The 21,188-nt window shown below is 38.2% G+C and overlaps 1 protein-coding gene across 2 annotated transcripts in view; it reads left to right on the top strand.

Annotated features, from left to right (window-relative positions):
- Positions 1-6,115: 6,115 nt before the first annotated feature.
- Ziz (dedicator of cytokinesis protein Ziz) overlaps positions 6,116-21,188 on the top strand; it is a 77,033-nt gene continuing 61,960 nt past the window's right edge. For both annotated transcript variants that reach the window (XM_045725363.2, XM_045725364.2), the window contains exons 1-9: positions 6,116-6,433; positions 7,483-7,586; positions 9,303-9,419; positions 11,102-11,274; positions 12,237-12,306; positions 14,565-14,692; positions 17,146-17,248; positions 18,293-18,455; positions 20,052-20,209. In XM_045725363.2, the coding sequence (XP_045581319.1) occupies positions 7,488-7,586; positions 9,303-9,419; positions 11,102-11,274; positions 12,237-12,306; positions 14,565-14,692; positions 17,146-17,248; positions 18,293-18,455; positions 20,052-20,209 (1,011 nt within the window). In that variant the 5' untranslated portion in view covers positions 6,116-6,433; positions 7,483-7,487. The remainder of the gene's footprint in view (positions 6,434-7,482; positions 7,587-9,302; positions 9,420-11,101; positions 11,275-12,236; positions 12,307-14,564; positions 14,693-17,145; positions 17,249-18,292; positions 18,456-20,051; positions 20,210-21,188) is intronic.

Below are 21,188 nucleotides of genomic sequence, written 5' to 3' on the forward strand. Positions count from 1 at the left end.
GATGGATATGGGTGTCTGTGGAAGATGGGTTTGGGTGTGTTTGTGGAAGATGGGTATGGGCGTATCTGCGGAAGACACGGGTATGAGCGTGTCTGTGGAAGACGCGGGTATGGTCGTGTCTGGAAGACGGGTATGGGCGTGTCTGGAAGACACGGCTATAGGCGTGTCTGTGGAAGATGGGTATGGGTGTGTCTGTGGAAGATGGGTATGGGTGTCTGTGGAAGATGGGTATGGGCGTGTCTGTGGAAGACAGGTATGGGCCTGTCTGGAAGATGGGTATGGGCGTTTCTCTGGAAGATGGGTATGGGTGTCTGTGGAAGATTGGTATGGGTGTGTCTGGAAGACACAGGTATGGGCGTGTCTCTGGAAGATGGGTATGGGCGTGTCTCTGGAAGATGGATATGGGCGTGTCTCTGGAAGACGGGTATGTTTGTCTGGAAGAAGGGTATGGGCGTGTCTGTGGAAGACACGGGTATGGGCGTGTCTGTGGAAGACACGGGTATGGGCGTGTCTGTTGAAGACGGGTATGGGCGTGTCTGTGGAAGACACGGGTATGGTTGTCACTGGAAGACATAGATATGGGAGTGTCTGCGGAAGACACGGGTATGGGCGTGTATGTAGAATTTGGGTATGGGCGTGTGTGTGGAAGACACGGGTGTGGTTGTGTCTGTGGAAGATGGGTATGGTTGTGTCTGTGGAAGACACGGGTATGGACGTGTCTGTGGAAGACAGGTATGGGCGTGTCTGCAGAAGACACAGGTATGGGCGTGTCTGTGGAAGACGGGTATGACCGTGTCTGTGGAAGACGCGGGTATGGGCGTGTCTGTGGAAGTCGCGGGTATGGGCGTGTCTGGTAGACAAGTTTGGGCGTGTCTGGTAGACAAGTATGGGCGTGTCTGTTGGAGACACGGGTATGGGCGTGTCTGTTAAAGATGGGTATGGGTTTCTGGAAGATGGGTATGGGTGTGTCTGTGGAAGATGGGTATGGGCGTGTCTGCGGAAGACACGGGTATGAGCGTGTCTGGAAAATGGCTATGGGCGTGTCTGTGGAAGTTGGGTATGGGCGTGTCTGTGGAAGACACAGGTATGGGCGTGTCTGGAAGACACAGGTATGGGCGTGTCTGTGGAAGATGGGTATGGGCGTGTCTCTGGAAGATGGGTATGGGTGTGTCTCTGGAAGACGGGTATGGGCGTGTCTCTGGAAGACACGGGTATGGTTTTCAGTGGAAGACATGGGTATGTGCGTGTCCGTGGAAGATACGGGTATGGGCGTGTCTGTGGAAGACACGGGTATGGGCGTGTCTGTGGAAGACAGGTATGGGCGTGTCTTTGGAAGACACGGGTATGGGCGTGTCTGTGGAAGACAGGTATGGGCGTGTTTGTGGAAGACACGGGTAGGGGCGTGTCTGTGGAGGACACGGGTATGGGCGTGTCTGGAGGACACGGGTGCGGGCGTGTGTGTGAAGGACATGGCGGTTTGAAAGTGGCAGTGAAAGACACGGGTCTGAGGTTCTGTGAAAGACACGGGTGCGGGCGTGTCTGTGAAAGACGTGTCAGGGAGTGTCCGTGATAGACACGGGTCTGGGAGTGTCTGTATAAGATGTGTCTGGGTGTGTGTGTGGGTATGAAAGTCGGGTTTTTGTTTTCTAAAAGACACTGATCTTCGTGTGTCTGAAAGATACTGCTTTTCGTGTGTCTGTGAAAGACTGGTTTTCGTGTGTCTTCGAAAGACTGAAGTCTGAGTTTGTCTTGAAAGTCACTCCTCTGGGTGTGTCTGTGAAAAACGCGCTAGGGTGTGGGCCTAGATGACTGTGATAGTCTGTTGTGCAGTTGTGAGCTCCGTCTGTTGACAACCTAATGGTCCAGGGTTCGATTCCCATGCCTGAGGAGACGTTTGACAAAGTTTCCTTGTTTTTTTTTCCTCTTAATTTGGCAGTGATTAGATACCTGGGTGGTAGGTTCTGCTTAATATTGCTTCGTCTAGTTCAGTTACTGGCCTAGTGGGCCCTCAAAGCCCAAAAGGTTTCCTGTCACCAAAAATGGGAAGCCAAACTAGATGCTATTCCTACGAAATTATTGCAAAGCTAATCCATCCTGTCCTAATATAACTAAACTTTACCTTCCCTATCCTCCCACGTGTCTTCTGACATAAAACGTACATTCCTTCCATTTTCCTGGTGAGGTTTTGTCCGATGAGGCTCCTCTTATGAGACTGCCCGATGTGATATTGCTCATCGAACCTAATTATCCTTCATTCTAATTAACCTAAACGTCCTATGCAGATCCATACATTCCTTCCTTTTTCCTGGTGAGGTTTTGTCCGATGAGGCTCCTCTTATGAGACTGCCCGAAGGGATATTGCCCATCGATCCTAATTATCCTTCATTCTAATAAACCTAAAGTCCTACTAAATTTGGCAACTTGCAATGGTTTACTGGAACATAATATTCAATAGCTAAGATTCCATATTTGAAGCTTAAGAGTCGTGTATCTTGTAAGTAAAATGAAGGTGTTTTTAGTGACAGGGTTTTATATTTAGAGGATTACAACTTAAAAGGTGTTATGTAATGCAGTGTTCAGTATAGTCTCCCCACAACTGAAGGGTCTGGTTCGATTTCCATGCAGGATGAGACGTTTGAACATATTTAATTACGTCTGCAGGGTGCCTCTGTCCACCTAGCAGTAAATATGTTCCTGAAAATTAGGCAGTTATTTTTAACCTGACCACAGTGCATGGTCTGGTAACCTCTTGGCTTTATAAGTCACTGGTTTATCAACTTACTTGTTTGCTGATTTGTAAGTAATTGTATTGGTTTCAGCAGTAATTGTAGCCTATTCATTAGGCAGTGGACTCGTGTTCACTATAACTTCATCTGTGTATCCTATCCACATTGTTTTGTCCCTACCCCTTTGTTTTGTCCCTACCCCTGTTTTGTCCCTACCCCTTGCCACTCCTTGTGGGTGGTCATCGTCATATCACCATCAGCTTGCTGTTGGTGAGTGATTTCTGGTGGTAACCTAGCTATCACTGGAAATCCCGAAGTACCTCTACGATACATTTTAATTTCTTCTAAGGAGAAATTTTTATGTATTGTAGGTTCGTGGTTTAGGGTTCCACGTAACAAAGGACGCAATCCTTTTTGAAGATTCCCCTAATAAGGATTTCTTCATGTAGGATTCCCTTTGGACGAATCACCCTGGTCCGGCCCGTAGTCGCAGACCTCACCGTGGTGGGCCGGTGAACATGGAATACCACATTGTACTCTGTAATAAAAGATTACATTACTCTAGTGGTATTCCATGGCCAACTTGCGACTGTTAGCTAATTTTGTCATTGTTTCTTGCTAAATTTAAAATATTTAAATTTTAACCAACATATAGATTAATGCAGTTATGGGCAACTTGTGTGAATTTACAAATTCCATAAATAATTAGTATTATAGAAACAAAGATTAAATAGTTACTATGAAATAAATGTCATTCCTAAACTGTACGTATGATCAATTGTCGAACTAAGTTTTATGCATTTAAGAGATATTTGTAGAAATAATTATACTGTATATTTATTAAATAAAATTTGTAATAAATGATCTAAGTTTTATACATTTAAGAAATCTTTGTAGAAGTAATTATATTGTATATTCATTGAATAAATTTTTAACAAGTTACAAACGTGAAAAGTATATTGATCACCTTACTAAATAGAGTATTTCCAGGTGGAATCTGGTGTGAGAGGTACTCTTAATTAGTTGCAAATATAGTAAATTTATAGTAAAGTATGAAATACCCATGTCGTACATAACTGAAGTGTTCCTTTATACTGAAGCAGCGCATCCTCCTGTTTTGACTATGGCAACAATGTGAACCATCATACATACTAACAATGAACAATTAGTAGAATTTGGTACTGTTGAATTTTGACAAACGAAAAGGTTTTGTATATATGTTGCTAATAAAACTAACCTAACTATTCTATGCCTAATAAATGCTATCTGAATTCTAATATAGTTTATTTTTGGGCGTTCGGGTGAAACAAACACCACAGGCGATGTAACTTATTTTAAATAATGAAATATTTGCAACTGCAGGTGCTAGTAACTTGCAACTGAAGCTGCTGGATTTTTTTTGTAGCTTCGCGGTTGCTAGTAAGGTCCATCTGCATTTGCCAGAATTTGCAACTAAGTTGCCAGCCTATGATGTGTATGTGCAGGGATACATGTTAAGCGACCTTAATAACTATACCTGTATACCTATTCAACGTAAGTAGGGGCACATGCACCCGAACACAAGTACATGAAGTATTCGAAGTGTATAGTATATATATGCAAACTTGTCCTTGAAATATTTAAATTTGGATTTTAGCTTTGTTTTTTCGGACTTTAAAAGTGAATTCTACTAACTAATTGTCCATTACGTCAATGTACGTACGATGGTTCACAGTTACAAAAAGTACTATTCTAAACTGGCGAATGGGTTGCTGATAGAGTTTACATTTAGTCAAATCTACATCAGCAGATGTTACAAACTCCCAGAGGTACTTGTAGCCGAGCCTAAGCCTAGCAGTGGTAACATCTAGAAGTCTGCTAACATATTCTTCAAGCAAGCGAAGACTAGCGGTGTGACGTCACAAAAATGACGTAGCTGGTTCAAATGTGGACACGTTTTGGACCTGTTCTGTAGCGTAGGTAAATTGGCAACGATGTCAGAAAGCAAACACGCCTAACATCAAAATAAACTAAATTTTAGAACTTCTAGGCATATGATTCAAGTATACTGCAAAAGTATTATGGGTCCATACCAAGTATAGACCCTATGGATACAGTATATCCACCCAAAATCATTCATATAAATATTAACCCATGCTTTTAAACAATCCGTCGATCCAACGTATTATGTTACTCTAATTTGTTCCATAAAACAACCGTGATTCCAAACCAGCAATTGATTTAATTCCTATTGTCTGGGACATGAAGCCTGTACTCAGGGTAGGATCGAGATCCCTCCAGGTCAAACAAGCTTCATTATAAGACAGCCCGTCTTCCTAAGGTTTCCTAATCTCAAGAAACTGTCGAACTAAATTGCTTTATCCTAGCAGAGGACTCAAAGCAGAAAACGGGACAGTATGTCAGTTTCGCTAGCGGCTCGCGAAATTGTAATGACGAAATTGCACGAAGATTTTTGGCCTTTGGTAAATAAAGTATGCATCAAAATGCAACGCTCTATTAAAATTGAAATAAGTTTATTGATGTAAAATACACACAAAGGGATGAGGTAGCTCAAGCTATTCTCACCCCGTTCAGTACATCGTGTTAATACATACATAGACACACATCACAAACAATAAACATATTACCAAACAATCTGAGAGATAAACATACATTTCCTCCTTCACAAGTCGTATGGTATCAGACGTACACATAAATACTTTACTTGTCTGCAACTGAAAACTCACACCCCATAAGTGACTCTAACCCATACTGCCAGGAGCACAATGCAACTGGTGTGTACAGAACACCTTATCCACTCGACCATCATGACCGGACAAAAGTGTGGTCGAACCCGCGACCACACACCAGCCTTTTTCAGTGAATGATGGATTCTGACTTCAAGGTCCTTTTCTTCATCAATCTACTGGAAGTCAATGTTGTTAATTTGACAGTTGTGACGTCGGTTGTTATGCCCCACATTCAAGGTCTTGGATTTTTCAAAGATTCTCATCTAACACTTTCGCCCAACCATTTGGGCTGGACGGTAGAGCGACGGTCTCGCTTCATACAGGTCTGCGTTCAATTCCCGACCGTCCAAGTGGTTGAGCACCATTCCTTCCTCCCCGTTCCATCCTAAATCCTTATCCTGATCCCTTCCAAGTACTATATATAACCTTAATGGCTTGGTGCTTTCTCCTGATAGTTCCATTCTCTACTTCATTGAATACTTTAATATTTTCTTCTACTACCCATACTTTTTTGTTATATATAATATTTATTTATTTGATTAATTTTATTACATTGCGTTACGGTTTACAGAACACACACACAAAGCAATCACTGTTCGAAGACCTCATCCAGCTCGTAACATAATTCAATTGCTGAATACAGTTACATCAGGGTGAAATACCCAACAGCGCTGCCATGCTCTGTGGGCCATCTGCGAGATCAATTACAAGATGAGCGCTTAGTAAGAAACCGCTACGCTATATAGTGTAACAGTTCTGTAACTCTGTACATAAAGGACAGACGTAAGAGCATATATGCTGGTCAGCATGGTAATTGAATAAGGACGTCTGTGGTAGAAACTAAACTAGGCGCACACAAGTTAAACAGGTCCAGTTTTTTTATCATAAGCGACCAGTTTCAACAATGTAAACAACAGCAATGCCAGAACCCAGGAGCTCTCATATATCTACTCAATATACCTCGTAGTTGACTACTCGGTAAGTTAGCTTCGAGTTTTAGTCTTCTTCTTCCTTCAGGAAGTTTGTAAGAAAAAATTACATAAATAACATTTGGAGAAATGTTTCTTTAGACGTGCGAAAATTACCTAAGTGCCCCACCCAACCCTAATTCATGGCCGACTTGTGCTGAGGAGCGAGTTTCACTACATTTTTGCACTTTCTTATGACATGCGAAGTGTAATATGATGCGTGAATAACGTTAGTTGTATCATTCTTGATTACTGAAAGTGAAGATATAGTCTCTTGCATATACTATTTCGTTTCATAACACTCTTCCATTAAAAATTTTGTTACAGTTTAATTGTTTGAGTTTTAACTTTTTAAAACCTAAAGATTAACAGTTTTACATTATATATATAATATATATATACATAATATATATATACTGTATTTGTCAATATTTCATTACTGACATTTAGTTGTTATTCTAGATTTAGTAAATCACCTGTACCTCAGTAGGCTTATAATTGATTGATCCAGGATTAAATTCTGGTGCGGGACCAGATATGTGCAGAAGCATAAAGATCTTAATTCAGAATTAAAACTGTTGTAGCATAGAAGACTAGGCTACACACAGGAGGTTTAAACCCTTTAAGATACAGTATCCTGAAAGAAGGATAACCCAAATGAGCCTAACACAGCCTAACCTAACAATATACAGTTTTGATAATCGGAAGCTGAGCTTCGTTGAAATGTCTTTGTAAGAGTTTACCATACCCCTGTCGGATGGACTGTACACACGATAGCATTATTTAAAGATCTGATGTGTATTATTTAAAGATCTGCTGTATATGGTACATTCAAATAATTCTAACCTAGTGCTACTTCAAAAATATCTTAATCTTTAAGTTGAATCAAATCTTTGTGTTTTGCATTTTACAGTATATAATGCATTGCTCTCAGAGGCAATGATGTGATATCAAAGACATGTAGAAATTAAAATATTTTCCATATTGAAGCTTTTTATTAATCACTTCAGGATGTTAAATACTGTATTTAATTCTGTAAAATTATATTTAAATTTTTAGGCATCATGGCAGAGCGTAGATTCACCCGTGCTTTGGGCAAGCCGGGTATGGCTGCTCAAGTGCGAGAGAATGTGTCCCAGGCAGTAAAAGCAACAGCTACTCAGGTAACACTTTCCCATAGTAAATGTGTAAATATTATCTGTGATTAAAATACACTTTATTTTGTCCAATGCATTGCTTTTTAATACAATATTTGTAATGGTTAGTTGGAAACAATATTGCTTAATCAAGAAATTAAAAGGGATCCATGGCTGTATTAAATAGTCATTGTGAGTTGTGCTGATAGGAAACAAATGTTGGTCACTTTCTGAGCTGTCAAATAGCCTTTGGTTATTCCATAAGGTAAGAATCATCTGTGTTATTGATATATTTCATAAACAGTTACCGAGTAGGACCAGTGCCACAGGGGTCTTTTTATACAACGCTGTAGGATCACATAAAGTGCTCGAAAGGCACTGGAGAAAAGCTTACTCCAGCCCAGAGTGACTTGTCAGAGGTGTCTGACTTCCAAATGGCTCACTTCATTTGGAGAACCAGCAGGCTACATTTGCCAAGATGTTGAACATGTTGGAGGATGGTCTTGCCTACTTATGCCTGATACAGATGCTCTTATGTATATTTTGTAAGCAAAATTATTACTACTACTATTTCCCAGTTGGTCCTGTCTGTGGCTCCCTTACAGTATCACGGTGCATTTACTGTTGATACGTCTTATAATTAATTATAGCTTATTGTGTTGGGACAGGCAGCTAGTGTATTTTTACATGTTAGGCTTGTATTGAGGTCCTTCCCAAAGTTAAATTACTGACTGCCCCCCAGGATTCAACCCTACAACAAGCTGACTAATTCCTAAGTACCTACTTATGGCTACGTAAACAGGTTCATTGGGTGATATGAAATGCACCCAACCATTTATGTCCCGCCTGTGAGTCGAACCCGGAATTCTCGATTGTGAGTTGAGAACGAACCTGACTGTAAAACCAGGACCCCTTATGTTTTGTATTAGGTTCTCTGTCCACAACATGGTTTGATTCTGGTGCCTTCATCTATTGATCTGTCTCTGCCTGGTGAGCATTCATCACATGTAGGTATTGTTGCTGTGGTGGGTAATTGGTCTGGCTAGGGAGGCAAAGGAATAGTTGTGAAGCTTCAGTTTGCCATCACTTACATAGCTCAACATCAAACCAAAGGGCCAAAGGGTTCACAATATTTATATATAAAATATCTACAATTAAAGTTGATTAAGTTTATATATTGTACATCTGTCAATCTGACTTTTTCAAAGCTATGACTTTAGAGTACTTTTCATTTCCAGCCTGTAATGTGAATACTTCCTAAATCAATGTAACCAAAATACTTTTCCTAATTTTAGGAAAGGAAAGGTTTTTTCTCTTAACCTTTTCTATGCCTACCTATGTATAAACCCCCAACTGACATGGATTGGCTTACTTATGCCAAGACAAAATTTGATAGCACTCTGATCCTCATGAATGTATCTTTTGATGGATATTCTGAGCTGAATTGCACTTTCCTCCAATTATTTTTTGCATTTTATATTACCCTGCATGACTGTTTTAAAGATCCATGTGGTGCCTTGCTCTGAATATTGCCCTACCTGAGTATTCAGGAATTATTGTTTATGACACATGTCTTTCTTAGCTTTGGGAGAAACCAAAAGGCTGCTGAAAGAGGTACTTTTCACATTAACTCGAAATCTTAAACTGGCTTGAGCCTCTTGCTCCTTTTCAAATTTGTTTCAGTTATTACTTCAATATTAATGTACAGCACAATATTCTTTGAATGTTTTTGTTATATTTCAGGTCAAACCACGGTTGGCAGACCCCATAGACTTTGAAGAATTTGTTTCTAAAAATAAAGTGATGCTGAATAATGATACCTTGAGGGAGCTCCTTATGTATCCTCTTGATGATATCTCGGTAAGTACATCTGTAATTTTTGCTGGGAGGGCACCCTCAGTTGCTCCTTAATGCTACAACCTGGAAACAACTAGCATTGAACACACCAGACCTCTAGGGACCCATTAGTACTTACTGGTAACCAAGACCAGAATGTGGCATTCTCAGAGAGGCAAAGGGAAGCCTGGAGATAAAAAGCAACACATAACCAAGAAAATATCATCAGAAAACAATAGGAAACTCCAAAACAAACAACTGCTTGGAAAATGCTGTAAACCTGACAATAAGAATTCAGCAACCATTACTGTGGCAATATCACCACTGAGTTACACTCAGATGCCACCAGATGGTAGCTATGTAACGCAAGCACCCAGCCAACCAATTCACGAGCCACCCATAACCAGCCCCTCCCCAACTTCACGGGGAAAGGAGGAGGACAGGTGGGAATGAGGAGCTACTGAATAAACCACTAAAATAAAACATTTAATCTTATTCAATGCTGGTTTTCTGGGAGGACCTCCTCAGTAGCTCCACTATGTTATCTTCCACTGGACCCTTGCCAGAGAAGGCTGTAAGACCTGAAATGTAAACCTATATAATACAAAATACAGAGGCAGCAAAGGCTTACCCATGCAGAGAGATGGCCAAAACGATGGGCCAAGGCTGTGGCTCTCGACGCAAGGCCAAACCCCAAAGTGTAAAACTAAGTGCAGTGTTTTCCACTTTTTTTTAGTTTTGCAAAAAATTTGAATTTTTTGTCTAATCTTGTCTAATTTTTTTGTCTAATTTAAAAATAATGAAAATCACTCTGCTTGTTAAGAAAATTAGGCCCTTGCTTACTAGGCCAAGTACTGTGATTCTAGCTATTAGGTATGACATGTGTATGTATGTATGTTCTGGGATATGTGCAACATTTAGCCATTTCCTAGGATGTAACCCCACCAGTCGACTAACACCCAAGCTCCTATTTGCTGCTAGGTGAACAGAGGCAACGGGTGTTTGGTGACTTGCCTGTGCATCTTGCAGCGAGACATTCCTGATCATGGGGGCTGATTTCCATTTACCAAACATTTTGGGAAAAATTGGTTGGAGAACTAGATTTTTATCTTTATTTTTAAGGTTATCTTGAGAATCCATAAAATGGGGGATCTGGATATTGGGGTTCCTTGTATTGTGTGATGTTTTCACCACAGCCCTTCCTTTGCTGAAAGCTGCTGCTTCCTTGGGTAAGTCCCCATTTCTGTTATTTGTTCTGCAAATAATTTTCTAGCACTGTAAGAAGGCATTGAGAAGCTATCAAGGGAGCCTAGCTTTAAAATATACCATTAAGTGAAATGAAATGTCCCTTTCTGAATGGCACCTTGGTAGCTCCCCATTTCCACCCTTTATATGCCTCCTTGCCAGAGCATGATCTTAGCTAGGCTATGTTAGGCATGCCACCTCAACTGACTTGTTTGTATGATAGCAGTGCGAACTAGTAAGGTTACCATCATTAGATCCTTGTCGATATTCAAATGGTTCAAAGATCATTTATAGGGAATTTTGGGGTTATTTGAAGTGTTTCTGAAGAAACTGGCCTCTATCAGGCATAAGGTCAAATGCAGAGCTTCACATAAATTCTGTGTCCTACAAAGGCCAGTGTCATAAGGCATTGGAGAACATCCAAAGAGCATTTCGTTTCACTCGATGTTTTATTTTCACAGCACTGTGTTGTTCGTCGGGTTACAAGAACGTTACAGTCATTGGCTGCTGTTCATCTTGAAGAGGAAGTGACAAATCCTCTAGTGCGGCAGTGCCTTGCAACATACTCACAAGATCTGACTACCATTACGCACAAATATCTACCTTATTCCGGCTCTTATCTCCATTTGCCAAGGTATGATTAATTTCCATTCATGTCTCATTAATTTTAAAGGGGGGGGGGGTCTATTATGTTCCAAGCCAGAATAGCTTTTGATTTGAAAATTTTTGTACAGTTTAGTGTTTTGCTTCTCTGACATTTGATCATCAACTTTATTTTGATCAAATATATCTTTCAACTTTGTATCCGTAACTTATGTGCACAAATATTTCAATTATGTTCAAATATTTTTAAGTAACTTGTTATGAAATGTTAAATTTTCTTAAATCTAATAAATAATAATAATAAACGATTCATTATGTTGGGAGACGAGCAACCAGTGTGTATATATATATATATATACACATTAGGCTTATATTGAGATCCTCCTCATGGTTGAATTACAGACCCTCCCCAGGATGCATTTCCATTGCAAACTGACTAACTCCTGGGTATCTATTTACTACTAAGTGAACGGGCGAATTAGGTGATAGAAATGCACCCAACCATTTCTGTCCTGCTCTGGATTCAATTCCAGAATTTGGGATAGTGAGTTGAAAAGCATACGTACTATGTATGTCCTTCCCCAAGTCACCCTTAATCTATTTGTTTATTAATAAAATACCTGAGTAATCATTATTTTTATATGCTCCCACCATTTCCTAACCACTAATGCACAAAGCCAGGCAGTAACATTGGCTTCCCAGCTTCCACCTTTCTGAGTATTTCAAATTTTGTTCTTATTCAACATTACCTTTCATTCTTCACGGGAACATCTTGGAGTTCAAAAGATGTTGCAACATTTTTTGTATGATGCTAATATGTAAAATTGTAATCCAAAAAGTGCAAAACAGAAGAAAAATATATTGTCTTAGGTGCTTGCAGGTAATAGAGCAATGCAGGCTGAAAATGTCACTTTCACCTTGTGAGGTTCAATGTACGTTTACAATGTACAATGTACGTTCTATACGTTTTAATAGTAATATCTCGTTTTCTAGATTACCTCGTGTGGACGATCTAAAAGAGCAAGTTTATGAAGTAGACACTGACATTGAACAAGGGGACCTTGTAAGTATGCTTATTTGGGTTACCTACCTTGAATCAAGGAACCTTGTTGCTTTTACTCACAAAAAGTCTTCTCTCTGTTTTCCTGGTTTTCTAGAACTATGTAAATACAGAAGGTTTTCTGATTATGTATCTTTCCTAATTATCATATATATTTTGTTATACCACTCTCTTTAGCTGCAACTTCATTAGCTTTTACTCTCTCCAATTGTCATGTATTGATTTCCTGTGTGACTGCAGTCATCATCATATGACCATTATGACTTGTACCATTGTTTAAATGCTGATGGTGTCCATATAGTCCCATTAGTTTACTGGCATCTTCCAGCAGTCATGGGGATCCACAAACACCTTAAAGACAGACATCCTTAGTTCCTGGTCTCCCATCATCATAATGGTGATGGTAACAGCTGACCAATTCAACACAAGGGTAGATACTCTATATGACGTGTTTGGTATAATCATTACATTTAATTTCCACAAAGGGATGGGGTTAGGGAGCTAACCATTAAAAACATTAGAGAAAAGTGGAAAGTGGACTCCAAAAAGATAAACCAAGTTTGTGAGTTTGTGAAAATTTTGTTTTAAATATAGATGGGATGAAGAAAATAAAGCTAAATAATGTAATGCAGCTAAAACTGAGGAAAGAACAACTATTAAACATAAAATACTTAATGCTTGACAACTCACAAGTTGGTGATATACATGCAGTGTTGATCTAAAACAAGATAGGTAATGAATAATTATTTCTTTCAGGCCACCAGCAAATAACTCGTGGACTTGGGAGTAACTTGATAACAAATGGAAGGGTCTTATAATGATCATTAGAGAGATGGTAATAGTGTAGAAAATAAGGCAAGATTGTTGCAGTTTGGTAAATTTGTTAAAAAATCAATAGATTGCGAGGCTTAATGAGGCAGGAATAGAAGATGTGGACTAGCAGATTTGTAAACCTCATCTTGAAGACATTTATGCATCAGCATGTTGAGCAGGCCAGAAGAAAAATGGAAGGGATGTCCCAACAATTCTTGGTCTGGTATTTAACAGGAAATTCAAAGCATTCTTTGACTTTCCATAAATGCCTCCATTATGTAAAAATGTTTGCATCCTATTAGATATCACACAATTCAGTATAATGCAGAAGAGATAACCAAAGGTGAGATAGGAGAGAAACTTTACTTCAAAATAGGATATTAATGGGAACTAAGCAAGTTCTGCAATGAATTGTTTGGGGAGGTTTATTGTCAGGTGAGGGTATAAACAGATGTATGGAAAAAAATTAAGAGATCTAACATGAAGACACGCAAACTTTCATACCAAAACAAACACACACAGAATTCAAAGGCAAGACCTATCCAATAGAAATTGTTATTGGGAAAGAGATGAAAAAAATAAAAATTGAATCAATATAGAAAGAGGCCTGAGCTACAGACATATGAACAATACACACACATGCATGAACCAAGTACATGGCAATGAGAAGGGAGGATAAAAGCTTTGAGAAAGGGATAGCAGATAATTGCAAAATGAAACCCAACTTCTTTAACAAGTTCTTTAAAAGCAAATTGAATACAAAGAATAAAATTCAAGAGATGAAGCATGGGTAACAGATACACCGAGTGAGGAGGAGCTGTGTAATACCCAGAATAAACACTTTCACCATGTGTTGGTGTAAAAAAGAATTTAAGAGCATAATTTAGAGCACATATATGTTTCAAAGACTATGCAAAACAGACTGCTCATGAGGTAGGCAGAAATAAAGCAGCCAGGCTAGATATAATTTCACTCTGGGTTCTAAGAAAATGTATTCTCGAGATTAGTATTCTTCTAGAGACTATTTTTCAGACATACTTATAAACAAGGAATCTAGTAGACATTTGGAAAAAGACAAATATAGTCCCAATCTACAAAGGCATTAACAGAGAAAACCCACTAATTTATAGGCCAGTATCATGGACAAGTGTGGTAACCAAATCCCAAATCCTTAGAGAAAGAAATTCAGTCGAGTAACATTTTCTCTGTTACTCGTATGAATTTTGAAATTCCACCTATAGGTGTCATTTTGCATAGCATTAACCTTTTGTCTTCTATATTGCTCCCTTGTTTTCTCTGAAGTTCCTCCCCATCCCTTGTAAGTGGGAAACGGGTTACTGATATTATGCGATTCAAGTCTATAGCATTATATTGCTGTATCTGCATGATTTTGTATTTGAAATTTTGTAAATGGTATACAATTTTAATTTTTGTTTTCTATTTTTCAGGCTATTTTGACTAATGGTGAGAATATTTTAAAGAAGGGGTATCTCCTAAAAGGTCCTGAAAGTGGCAATGAGAAGATTTTTGGTAATTTCTCTTCCAAGACTTTTAAGAGGAGATTTGCATGTTTAAGGTAAGTTGTTTTTGTGTTGTTAAATGTTTTGCTTTAAATTTATGTGGTTGAAGAAAAACTAGGTATTGTATAGTAATTTAATTCACTTACCGTATAGTATTGCAAGGGGATTGAGTTTGGGACCCAAATTATTTGTTTATTTCCTTCAGAAGGCCAAGGTGATAGCGAATGAAATACTTAGCCTAGAAAATTGATTGCTGGTTCCTATTCAACATAATGCAGTATACCAACAAGCATGTTCTCCCTGTAAGCCTACCTGGTGTTCATTATTAGGTGTAAGTAGCCATGTACAAAATTAAATTCACTGAACACTACTCTTTGGTGCAACCTGGCTAAAAGTGGAAGGATCCAACTGCTGCAGGAGTCAGACCTGAGCACAACAAACACATTTACACAAAAGTAACTCACCTCTGCAGGCTCTTCATCAACAACCAAGTTCTGTGTCATTAACCAGTACAGGATTGACTTGAGAGGAAGATTCCTAAAGAACTATCTAAAAACCTCGGAGAAAATAGCTCTGGTAGTTAATGGTCTTTGCTAGCTGTATCAGGAATGGGAACCCTGAAACAAGTTCTGAGACTGCAGATATCTAGGGATACTTAATGAAACAAGCATACATGTTTGTGAAATTTTAATAGTATGTTCCCCTTAATGCTAGAACTGAAGTCCAAAAGGAAGGCTGATCCACTTATCTGATTGATAAAACAGCGATAGGAATGACACATGGAATACAGTGCCAGGCGAGTGTAGTGGTGTCCCCTTCAGTGAACAGTGTGGTGAGGTGCTGCTTGGCAGTGAGGGGTGAGATGTGGTTGGATTATCAACAGTTTTGTAATTTCTCAATTTGGTAAATTATTATTCCTTGCACTGCCACAGTTATAAAAAAATAATAATAATAAAGTGTATTGAGCTTACTGTCTGCAGACAGTTTTACCCAGTGTGGGTTGTGTATAAGTTGAGGCAGGTGTATGGTTACATATTCCGTTCCTGTGCATGAGTTCATGCACAATATTTGAACAATTATAAGTTCTAGTTTCCTTCCTTGGCCATTAGTAAGTTAACATTTGACTGCTCATGACATATGATGTTTAACAGTTAGTGCACATCACATTATGCAATGTTTTAGGTACTTTGCAATATTTGAAATTTCCAGTGTTGCACTGTGGCCCCAATTTGTATTTGAGGATTCTAGTAAACATCTGACATCTTGATAAGTGACAAAGATTTTTGGGACATTATTACTATGCTCAGGACATGGCTTTTAACAATATAGGGAGACAAAAGCCTTGCTTTGAATACTGTTATTATGTCCATGTACAAATAATGTATCTTGTAGCTCTTGCACAGTGCAAGGGTTAATGCACTATCTTACAACTCAGTTGTGTACTCAACTCTACCATACAAGCAACTATTGATGTCATGCAAGATTGCAAAGTCTCTGCAATTTTTGCAAAGTGACGAAGAGAAATATATAGAAATATATTGCAAGTACTTGCATGGATATTAGGCGTCAGATGAAACAAGTGACCAACAGCTGTGAGAGGAAGACTGAGAGGACTAAGACAATTGGTGTGCTGGCAGGCACCAATCTACACCTCACTGTCAATTTTTAAGTTGCCAAAGTGACCAAATTTTCAGCAACAATAGACCAATTCTAGTATAAAGACTGTTGTATCATATTAGATTTTTACTGATCAGATGCTATTGGTGCTCATACACTAGTGAGGTGAAGATTAGTGATCATGGTGCAAGCTATGATAGAACTGGTAGATATAATTACTGTACATGTCTTACTGTTGTCAAGTAGAGTAAATAAGGTGGAATTAACTATTAATTTGATAAAAGTAATGCCAATATGAATTTTAACTATTTGTGGTGGGAGTGGTGGTGTTATATTGTACTAGTGTTGATTGTGGTGGAAGCATTGGTGGTAGTGGTAATATAAACGTGCATGTCACTGCCTAAACAGATGGATTGGTGATGGCATAGTGCATGGAATATGTTGAGTTGATGTATGATCCTCAATGTTCCCCACCCATTCTGAGGAGGCAAGACAGAACATTTGAAGTGATTCTTGCCTCCAGTGGGTAAATATAGTTGCAGGTGTTAGGTACAGTATATTGAATGTGGCCCAATGTGTAGGTGCCATAAGCTGAGGGAAGCTTTTGAGAGAACCTACCAGAAATATATAATTAATTGCCTGAAAATATGAGGTATTTAACAGTGGCGGTTGCCACAGGTGGGAAGAGAGTGTGGATTCATTTGTATATAAATGATAAAGACTTTAAGTGCTTTTATTAGATTTTTATACAAGACAGTTCTTTTCAGACTTTTAAACAATACAATGCTTTTTGAGACTTACTTAACAGTATTGTTCTGATGAGAATTATTTGTTTACTTTTTAGATAAACTGTATACCAATGTTAAATGTATCAGTGAGTTTTTATTTTTAGGCAAGAAGTTGATGGTACTTACCTACTGGAGTTTCACAAAGATGAAAGAAAACATGACCCTAAAGGGACCATTGTAATGGATTTTTGCACACAGATATCTAAAGTGAGTACAATATTGATATTTCACAAAGTATATATTCATTGTGTGTTGAATCTATATTTTGCACACCATTGCCTATATATATATATTTATATGGCTTTTGTAGATATGCTAAATATTTTTGTCTTGGCATTCCCACATCCTAAGTTATATAAAGCATTTGTTTTTACTTATCATCTTTCATATTTTAATGTTCACAGTTTATAGTGTTGAGTGTGTGCTTTAATTCTCATGGCACAGTTTGCAGGGTATTTTATGTCCTCTACTGTATATATCTCAATTGTCTTTTTTCTTCTAGGAACTTCCTTTCCTTCATGGAATGATCTCGTTAGAATCTTTTCTTGATATTTAAAATGCCTTCAAATACTAAGTCTAAAAATAGCACTAGAAACTTGTGCCAAAGAATCTCTCGTGCTAGTTTGGGCATCAAAAAAGTGAAGCAGTCTCTATTTGCTTGTGTTAAGAATCAAGATTGGAAAATACAGGATTCTTGATCAGCTAGGATGTATGGATGAAAAAGTACATTATCTTGAGGTTACCTTGTGGTTACCTTATGGTGGTTCCAAGTATTATCAACGTCTTTGTGGTCTGGTCACTAACCAAACCTTTTGGTTGGTGGCCTATTCAACCAAACTGTTGGACGTAGCTCCTCACAGTTTGAGGTATGAATCAGCCCAGTTGAACAGGTGTCCTTTGGAGGAGTTCATCGAGTTCTATTATGAACACCATGAGAGGTCGGCTAGTTATTCCTCTTATGTTTAAATGGAGTGTCTTGAACAGTCTTGGGCCCTTGATGTTGACAGAATTCTCTTAATGTACCTATTGCATCTTTACTTTTCAATAGGGCTATTTTGTACTTGCTGCCATGACTCCTTGTCTTGTATGGAGTTATTTCCATGTGCAGATTTGGAATTCATTCCTCTAATATTTTCCTCTTGTAAAATTTTGCAACCCACTTTGTGTGTGCCTTGTATTTTCATTTTACTCAAGTTGTGTATCATTGTGTAATAACCCCTTCATGACATTTAAATTTTTTTTTTGTTTCAGAATCCACGCCGTGGGAAGTGCTGCTTTGAGCTACATATGTCTGAGTGTGGAAAATCTGTCTTGTTATCTGCAGAGAGTGAGGCTGACTTAGAGGACTGGATGGATAAACTCACCCGTGTTATTCATGCTGACAAACCTCTGGATGAATCCAGAACAGAAAGAGGTGTGATTTTTATTTGTAAGATATAAAGGCAGATTATACTGGATAAATGATGTTGTCCTTGGGAACATAATCATGCCTAGGGGTAAAAGGTCAGCTAGAAGTGTAATATTATGAGAATTGCTGGTTTTCTAACACTGCTACCAGTGAGATGCTTTATTATTATTACAGTGTTCTGCCTTAATAATAACAGAACCCCTAAATTTCAAATTTTGAAACATTCAGGTTTTGTAATAGTATTTCTCTTAAATTTTCGTGTTCAGGTTGAGTGATGATGATCAGCAACAGATAAACATTTTACATTTTAATTTGTTAACATTTTCATATGTTATGTATGTACCTTGTACACTTTATAACATGGACAACCTGATCACTTATTAACTCCCTACTAAACATTCAGCCAAATTGTTTCCTTATTTTGTTTCATTCTTTGAAAATGGGATTTCTTGTTATACTTTTCTCTTGTGATACTGGATAACGCACCCAGTATCTAACTCTATCATTGGCTCATTTATGAGGTTTGCACTAATATACAAATTTAGTGGGCCAGTAGAAGCAACAGCAGCTTAAGTTTAAATCTTATTGTATTTTTTCTATAACATTTGTACAAATTCATGTTGCTTCTGGCTGATTCAGAACTGCTTTGATAAAAGAAATGTTTTGAATACTTTTAGAAAATGTTTGTTTCTGTGATTCTTGGCTGGATTGATTATTCTCGTGACTCGATAGCATGTATATGACCCCAGCAGAGATAATAACAAATTCCCTTTAGAGTCGTGCAGTATGACATCATACTTGACTGAGCATCTTCTTTCCTAGGGAGAATGGAAAACTTGTATAAAAGATCTTGTGGTCACTCCTCATGAATTCATGCTTGGAGTTGTCTCGTGTGAGCTTCTTCCCTATCTGTGTGCTGGTTGTAGTTCCTGTTTCTGTGGGTGGGCAGGCCTTCCCAATTGCATTTTACCTACCATATTATGGTATGTCCTTGTGATACTGTAGAGGGTATATGTGTCTGTTTGTATATGCCGTATTTGCACTTTCGGATAAATAAAATAAAAATGTTGTATGCTTGATAGTCTAGTTGAAAAAATGCTGCTTTTTGTAATACATTTTAGTATAATTTCTGAGAAGGCCCCTCAGTAACTCCCTAGTACTGCTAAATCTAAGGATTGCTCCTGACCATCTGGAAGTCAGGCCCAGAATCTGGCTCTCTCTATGAGGTAAGGAGGAGCCTGTGGATCAAAGGTCTAACCAAAACTGAAAACCAATCAGAAAGGTTGGCAAAACAAAATAAAGTACCACTTCAAAGAAAGACATTAAAATTACGAAAACAGGGCAAACGATAGTTTGCTGCAGGTAAACATCCATAAACTTGATGTACAGTATTTGACTGTCACAATTTTTTCTTTTTAATTTTTGCAATTCATACTACCCACATTGCGTATTCACTAAGACAAAGATGCCTTCTTTGATTGGTTGCAATAAACAATTTTTTATTATGAAATACACAATTTTCAAATGTAGGCATGAAGAATTTATCTTGGCATGTTAAGCTGTTGAAGACACACGGCCTCATTATAGAAAACTTTTTTTCAGGCTCAACACCTCCATCGAGTAACTATGGAACTTTACGAGGTTTAGAGCATAGTCTTAATCCTCAGCTTATTAAATATGCCCACGAGACAGACTTTTCCATTGCACAAGCAAGACGAGAAGACAGACATCAACTCTTCACATGCTATCCAAATCTCCCGGTGAGTATTTTCAGTTAAAGATTGGATTTAAGGTATAATAATAATGAGTTGGTATAAGATTTATCTGATCATCATCATTATTTCTAGTTCCATTATCCCCTTTCATCTATTTTGATTTAATGAAAATTTAGACAGTTTAGACAGATAGTTTTTGTTTAATTCATAAAATTACCGTACCGTATATACAGTATATCTTTCTCAAAAAACCTAAGCATAGCTGATTTGAAATTTATTATGCTTTGTTATTCAATTTTTTCAAAGAACAGAAATGATAATTTTACCATATTCCAACGATTATATTCTTAGTTTTTATCATAGATTAATTTTAGATTACTAAGTAAATTATATATTTTCTTGCCCATTTTCAGTATTAAAAAAAATCAGGCTTTGAGTGAACATTAAAAGCTGCTCTGCATGACATTTAACGCCCCAGTGAACAGGGTGCCCTCCTCCTGAACTGGCACATCAGGATATTTTTAAACATCATTTTCCAGGACATACTATTGTTATTGAGGCACTGGAGAAATAATCAATCTATCCCATGCAATCTATGAACAGAAAGTTCACTTGTAAATACTCAAAGCCCTACCAAACCCTACTTATCGTCACAGAGACTACCGAGTAGCACTTGGATAAAACCACTAATTTCTCACCTGACTACTACCTCCAACTCCCACCAGGTGGCAGAGTCAAAGCAAAAATTAGATTCCCAGCCATAAGTTCTATCACAGTCTGTGGTATGCAAGGAAAACAAAATCTGTGCAGAGAATAATCAGGAATTCAGTGACAGAAATTAAAACTGTCTGAATGGTAGGCTCGGAAACTATTTTTTCATATTCACTTGACCTCATTCCACTTGCATGCTTCATATAGTGAGATTAATGCAAGTTGCCAACAACATGACAGAATGTAAATGGGTAATGCTAACCTTAGTTACAAAGTGAAGTTCTAGAAGGCAAAGGGTAAGCAATAGATGTTG

The sequence above is a fragment of the Procambarus clarkii genome, chromosome 57 (assembly GCF_040958095.1).
Source record: "Procambarus clarkii isolate CNS0578487 chromosome 57, FALCON_Pclarkii_2.0, whole genome shotgun sequence".
In the NCBI taxonomy this organism is placed as follows: domain Eukaryota; kingdom Metazoa; phylum Arthropoda; class Malacostraca; order Decapoda; family Cambaridae; genus Procambarus; species Procambarus clarkii.